Below are 6,907 nucleotides of genomic sequence, written 5' to 3'. Positions count from 1 at the left end.
GTAATATTAAATATACATATTTTTTCATATAATATATAAAAAAGAGATTTTTTTCATTAAATAGTAAATTACATAAACTCTAATTATTTTTATTATCGGTCTTGGATTAAAATTTTAATTTTAACAATTAATATTTTTAAAATTAACACTTATCCTTTGTTAACTTGGGCTACTCGAAATCTTTTTTTTTTTGCAGGGTGGACTCAACTGATTCAATCTGTTCTTTTGGGGCTTAGGAATTATTGGATGAGCATTTTTATCTTTCCTCAAAGTATTATCAAAGAGGTTGAGAAGTTGTGTAGGGGATTCTTGCGGGGTGTTAAAGGAGATAGAAGTAAGATTCATCTTGCCTCTTGGGACACCGTTTGCCTTCCTAAGGCTTATGGTGGGCTCGATTTTAAGAGTGGTTCCAACTGGAATAAAGCCATTCTAGAAAAGTTCATTTGGGCTCTTATGGAAAAATATGATATTTTTTAGGTGAAATGGGTGATTACAATTTACTTAAAAGGAGAGGATTTGTGGGACTATGAGCTTAAGATAGACAATAGTTGGTATTGAAGAAAACTGTGCCATTTGAGATTGAAATTTAGCAAAGATAAATTGCTGGTTGTTGGGAGAAGAGGTAAATTCTCAACTTCTATTCTTTATAATGATCAACTTCAGCAGGTTGTTTTCCCTTACAAGCAAGTTATTTGGAGCAAAATGCTGCTTCCAAAGCATAGATTTATAATGTGGCAGGTTAATCATTGTAACTTACTCACAAGAGATATGTTTTACAAGTTTCACATTATTTTAGAGGACACAAATTACCCGGTGTGTTGGTCTGAAATGGAGAGTCATGAACACTTATTTTTTAAAGAGAAATGCAAGTAAATGACCCTATTTTTAACTTTATAAATAGTTAATGCCTATTTTTTAAAATAATAAAGCAAATGTCATTTTTTACTTTTTAATACCTAAAATACCCTTCATTATATAAAAGGTATTATATGTTTTATTCCTTTAATAGAAATTATGAAAAACAATAGATCCAAACCTCTCTACTGAATTTTTGTCAACTATTTTTTCATTATATAAAAGGTATCATATGTTTTATTCTTTTAGATTTTGCTGTTGTTGCAGCTGTCTAATATATTATTTAAGCATATAATTAGTTTTTTTATTAATATATCGTATGATATACAAACAATATACCTTAAACCAATATACATATATCACAAACTTAAATTAATATACTATTAAATAAATTATTTTCCACAATATACAGTAGCATACAAAAACTTATACCACAATCATAAGCAGATATACCATAGTCAAAAATTAATATACCACCAGCATAGTGAAAAAAAAAATTATACAAAAAACTTAATTTAATATTCCACAAGTTTTTTCTCTTGTTCTTTCCTTCATGAAATACCAATGAACATAAAATCAATATACCTCAGTCAAATATAACTATACCTCATACTTAAATTAATATTTAATAGTTTTTTTTTCCTTTCTATCCTTCACGATATATCACATACAAACGATATACCTTAGACCAATATAAATATACCATAAACTTAAACTAATATACTATTAAATGATTTTTTTTCCACGATATACAATAGCATATAAAAACTATATTCTGCATCATAAGCATAAATACTATAGTGAAAAATTAATATACCACTAGTATAGTGGGAAAATATATATATATATATACCAAAAACTTAATTTAATATTCCACATTTTTTTTTCCTTTTTCTTTCCTTCATGATATACTAATGAACATAAAGACAATATTTCCTAGTGAAATATAACTATACCTCAAACTTAAACTAATATTCCATATTTTTTAATTTCCGTCTTTCTTTCATTATATACCATAGCACATTAAAATAATAATATACTACAATCTTAAACTAATATACTACCTTTCAGTTATTTAAAAAAAAATATGTATATATAATACCTTTCAGTTTTTTTTTAATATATTATTGCACACAAAAACGATATATTATCGTGCAAAATAACTATACCAAACACTTAATTATTCAAGATTATAATTGTAGTTTCATTATCAAACTTTTAACAGAATGGACATTTTGTTAATTTTTTTAAAAAATAAACATTTATTAACTTAATTGTTAGATTTAGGGCCATTTTGCATCTTGGCCATTTAAAAAATGTGAGTTCTCTTCAGCAGTGCTAAATGATAGTTGGGCTAGGTTTGAAGCTTGGGATAAGCAAGCTGAAGGTGGGATGGATGAATTGGCTTTCAGTTAAGAGTTCACGCAAAACAACTCAACTTTTACATATAATTCTTGCTGCCACAGTTTATTTTGTGTAGAAAAATAAGAACAATTGTGTGTATAACAACACTTGTTACATGGTTGGTTACATAGTTAAAGAGATTGAAGATATTGTAAAGCATAGATTGTATAACATGCCTAAGATTAATCATGAATTAGAAGTTAATGCTTTATATAGACGCTTGATGTATTAGGTGCGGTCTTTTGTTGGAGCCAGTTGGTTGTGGCTTGAGTTGTATCGTTTGTTCTTGATTAATGAATTTCTTCTTTAGTCATATTAATAATAATAATCGATTATGATGTTTGGTTTGTGGTTGAAATAAATATTAAAATAAATGGTAAATTGGTAAAATTGTTTTCACTTTATTTTTTTAATTTATATAAAAAATATTAGAATTATTTTAATTTTATTTTATTTAATAATTTAATATGTAATTCTGGTTACATAGTTTTTATAATTTTATTAGATCATGTAATTATTATTATATTGTAATTTTAATATATTATTTTTAAAATTAAATCAAACATTGTAATAATAAACCAAACATGACACTAATGAAAAATGAATGGAGACTGTGTATAATGGTACCAGCTAGTGGAAGTTTAATGAGAACGGTACTACAAGATCAGCTTAAGGTCGAGCAATAAATACAGTATTTAATTAGTAAATGTTAAAAAGAACGAGAAAAGAAAATGTAAAATATAGAGCATTTATTGCGGAGTAAATATAAGGTATGGAGTATGGACTATTCAGATTCTTTTTGGGACAATAATTAAGATTTATATTTAATTACAAGAAGTGAAATTAAATACATATTTCTCCCTAATTGAAAAGAGGAAAGAAAAACAAATTAGAGAAAAATAAGAAGAAAGAAATAGATCTCTCTTAAGTCTCTATCAGGGGCTCTCTGTTTTCAGTTTTCCCACATTCAATTTCAGAATCAGTCACATCTCTCAAGGCGTTGCTTGAACAACAAGCGTTACTTGTTTTATTTCTTCCCTTCATTTCATTTTCTCAGAAAACATATAAAAAAATAAAGAAAAATAAAATACTTACATTAGTGGCGATATTTTATTTTATTTTAATTTTTATGATGAAAATATTTGGTGGCGATTGGTTCGCCGTTTTCAGTCTAAAAAATGTGTTGGCATTTAATGACTATCCCAGCACTGCAGAACATACTGAACCTGCCCTCTTCAAGCATATCATCATCCATAACGCACTCTACTCAGTACTCAGTTCTCACCCCAACCACACAATATGCAAAAGAGCAACCCCCTTTCCTTTCGTTCATGTACAACCATACTCTTCTCTCTCTCCTGCCACGTGTCATGTGACTTCCACTCTCTATATTATTTTTTTGCAACATCAACTCTCTATTATTAATACCATTTTCAATATTATTTATACCCCACAATAATTTATGTATTTATTTAAATAAAATAAATAAATCACAAAGGTTACATTCTTTTTTTATTATTATTTTTTTCATATGAAAATTATTGTTATTATTATTATTAATATTAATGTTTATAAAAGGACACGTAATTGTGCTGCCCTTCTATATATTTAAGTCTTGCTCCCTCACCTTCTTCTAATTCACCAACTACACTTGATAAAAAAATCTCTTTCTTTCTCTATATCTTCTCTCTGCTAGAAATAAGAAACAATGGAGACTATGAACAACCTGGTTACTAAAGATACTAGCTGGTGGGTGTTTACTTTGCCTGCCTTTCTAGGCTCGGAAACCCTTCTTGACGGCTACGTTTTGCTCTCTTTCGGCCTCGCTTTTCTCACGGCTGGGCTCCTAACGTGGGCTTTCACACCCGGCGGCCTTGCATGGAAGAACGGGAGGAACCAAAGAGGCCTTACCTCCATTCCGGGACCCCGTGGATTACCTATTTTCGGGAGCCTTTTCACACTCAGCCGTGGCTTAGCTCATCGCACCTTGGCTTACATGGCTTGGAGTCGAGCCAACATTAAGCTTTTGGCTCTCAGCCTAGGCTCCACCCCGATCGTGGTGGCTTTTGATCCTCATACCGCCAGAGAAATTCTGACCTCTCCTCATTTCGCTGACCGGCCACTGAAGCAGTCAGCTAAGAGTCTTATGTTCGGGCGAGCCATCGGCTTCGCTCCTAACGGGACTTATTGGAGACTCCTAAGGAGGATCGCTTCAACGCACCTCTTCTCTCCCAGGCGTATTTTAGCCCATGAACCCGGTCGTAAGCTAGAATGCGCCGCCATGCTGCGTAACATAGCAGACGAGCAAAAGAAAAATGGTGTCGTCTCCTTAAGGAAGCACCTCCAAGCTGCTTCCCTTAACAACATCATGGGAAGTGTGTTTGGTAAAAGATATGATCCTAACATAGACAGCGAAGAGCTAAGTGAGCTTCAGGATATGGTAAGGGAAGGATTCGATCTATTGGGTGCTTTCAACTGGACTGACCATCTTCCATGGCTCAGTTATTTCTACGACCCTTTTCGTATTGTTGAAAGATGCTCTAAACTCGTTCCCCGAGTTAGGAAACTCGTCCGAGTCATCATCGAAGAACACCGACGCCGTAAAAATGATAACAATCCCGGTGAGCTTCAAGATCATGGCGATTTTGTTGATGTATTGCTCTCTTTGGATGGGGATGAGAAGCTTCAAGAGGATGACATGATCGCTGTGCTGTGGGTAAGAATTCAAATTATAATATTAATTATAAAATTAGCTTGATAATTAATAGTGATGAGTTTAATTTTGCTTAATTTGGTCATGAAGGAAATGATTTTTAGAGGAACAGATACGACAGCTTTATTGACTGAGTGGGTGTTAGCCGAGTTGATTCTAAACCCTGATAAACAAGAAAAGCTGCGAAGAGAAATTAACGCCGCCTTTGGTGACGGAAGAGCTGTGACAGACGCCGAGTTGAGCAGCTTGCCTTACTTACAGTCGGTGGTTAAGGAAACCTTAAGGGTGCACCCTCCAGGCCCACTACTCTCCTGGGCCAGGCTGTCCACATCGGATGTCCAGCTCAGCAACGGCATGCTCATCCCAGCCAACACCGTAGCCATGGTCAACATGTGGGCCATCACCCACGACCCGCACGTGTGGGAGGATCCACTTGTCTTTAGACCCGAAAGGTTCATGGAGAGCGAGGGCGGTGCTGACGTGGACGTCCGCGGCTGCGATCTCCGTCTGGCCCCTTTTGGGGCGGGTCGCCGGGTTTGTCCGGGGAAGAATCTGGGTCTGGTGACCGTTACCCTATGGGTGGCAAATCTAGTTCGCCATTTCAAGTGGGCCCAGGACCCGATCAAGCCTGTTGATCTCGATGAGGTTCTGAAGCTGTCTTGTGAAATGAAGCGTCCACTGCATGGCGTGGCTCTTGGAGTTTGAGTAGGAATGTGTGGTGTGTGGTTTTGTTAATTAATGCATGAATTATAATTTGGCTTGAGTCGTTTCTCTATATTAATTATTATTAATGGATTATGATATTAAATAATATTATATATTAGGGATTTAATATGGAAGCCATGTATATTTTATTAGTATACTAGGTTCCTTGTTTAGTAATTCCTTATTAATTATATATTTTTTATCTTTTTAAGATTGTAATGGGCTGTTTGTTTGTTTAGGTTTAGGTGGTAGGTACGAATAGCATGGTTCATTGGTTTGGCCATGCTCTAATCAATGTCAGATAGAGAGCTAAGTCTCCAGTTTTGGTAACGGCTTTTGTTTGGAGAGCTCTCCCTTGTCATTTGCATTTTGTGAATCATGATATTTTAGTGTTAATGTTTGCGTGTAATATGTTCAATCCAATATCTTATATTAAACGTTTGCAATTTCATTGTTTTTTTTTTTTTCCGTTCATTAGATGGATACGTTACTAGATACATAATAATCTTTTCTAATAATTTACTATAATTGTATCGTTTAAGCAATGATTGTAATATATTTTTTTATAACTGCAATGATTGTAATATTATAACATAATAATTATCAGTTTGATATACTTTTTAATTGTACGATTTCTCGTATGATCAGCAATCGAGCGATATATATATATTTATATATTTGAACACATCGAGTGTTATATATGTACGTTATTTATTTTTTTCCAAATCAGATATTTTATATCATAGTTGTCCAATCAAAACTGTAGTTTAATTGATAGAATTTATCATGGAGCATCTATTAGGCAGGTGGTGTTTTGCAAATGTTTAACCGTTTTTCTAATAATAATTATTATGTTAATTGTTAAATATAAGGTGTCATTTTAAATAATCAATATTTCTATTCAAATATTTTAGTTTGCAATTACTCTAAATAAGTCAAATCTTTATTCACATATATTCATGATATCTATTCTATATAAAATATTACATAAAATATCCTATATGTAATGAAATTCTTAATTTAATTGTGTTTTTTTAATTTTTTACATTAATTTCAATAGAATATTCCAATTAATTAACAAATTATTTTTTTATTAATTTGATAATATTATTATATATATATTTAAAATTTAAAAAAAATTATGTAAATATATTTTATATAAAAAAAAATTATTTTATTATAGATATTAAAAAATAAAAATCACATCTATGTATAATAACTTTTATATAA

At 31.9% G+C, this 6,907-nt stretch overlaps 1 protein-coding gene across 2 annotated transcripts; it reads left to right on the top strand.

Moving 5' to 3' along the window:
* The first annotated feature begins 3,773 nt into the window (after window positions 1-3,773).
* LOC115714645 (cytochrome P450 78A7) lies at window positions 3,774-6,123 on the top strand. Of its 2 annotated transcripts, XM_030643393.2 has the most exons (3): window positions 3,774-4,975; window positions 5,063-5,690; window positions 5,917-6,123. In XM_030643393.2, exons 1-2 carry the CDS (start codon window positions 3,968-3,970, stop codon window positions 5,675-5,677), a joined length of 1,623 nt encoding a protein of 540 aa, XP_030499253.1. In that variant the 5' UTR covers window positions 3,774-3,967; the 3' UTR covers window positions 5,678-5,690; window positions 5,917-6,123. The 2 variants fall into 2 exon arrangements, with proteins under 2 accessions (XP_030499253.1, XP_030499252.1); XM_030643392.2 differs by having other exon boundaries at window positions 5,063-6,123.
* The last annotated feature ends 784 nt before the right edge of the window (window positions 6,124-6,907 follow it).

This window comes from Cannabis sativa, chromosome 4, assembly GCF_029168945.1.
Source record: "Cannabis sativa cultivar Pink pepper isolate KNU-18-1 chromosome 4, ASM2916894v1, whole genome shotgun sequence".
NCBI classification, from domain to species: domain Eukaryota; kingdom Viridiplantae; phylum Streptophyta; class Magnoliopsida; order Rosales; family Cannabaceae; genus Cannabis; species Cannabis sativa.
Note: the sequence above shows the minus strand (reverse complement) of the source record. Positions and strands in the feature narration are given on the sequence as shown.

Excerpts from the sequence above, each read along its gene's own strand:
- LOC115714645 (XM_030643393.2), top strand. The coding sequence starts at position 3,968 with ATGGAGACTATGAACAACCTGGTTACTAAAGATACTAGCTGGTGGGTG. Across the intron at positions 4,976-5,062 it reads ACATGATCGCTGTGCTGTGG|GAAATGATTTTTAGAGGAAC; the intron begins GTAAGAATTCAA and ends TTGGTCATGAAG.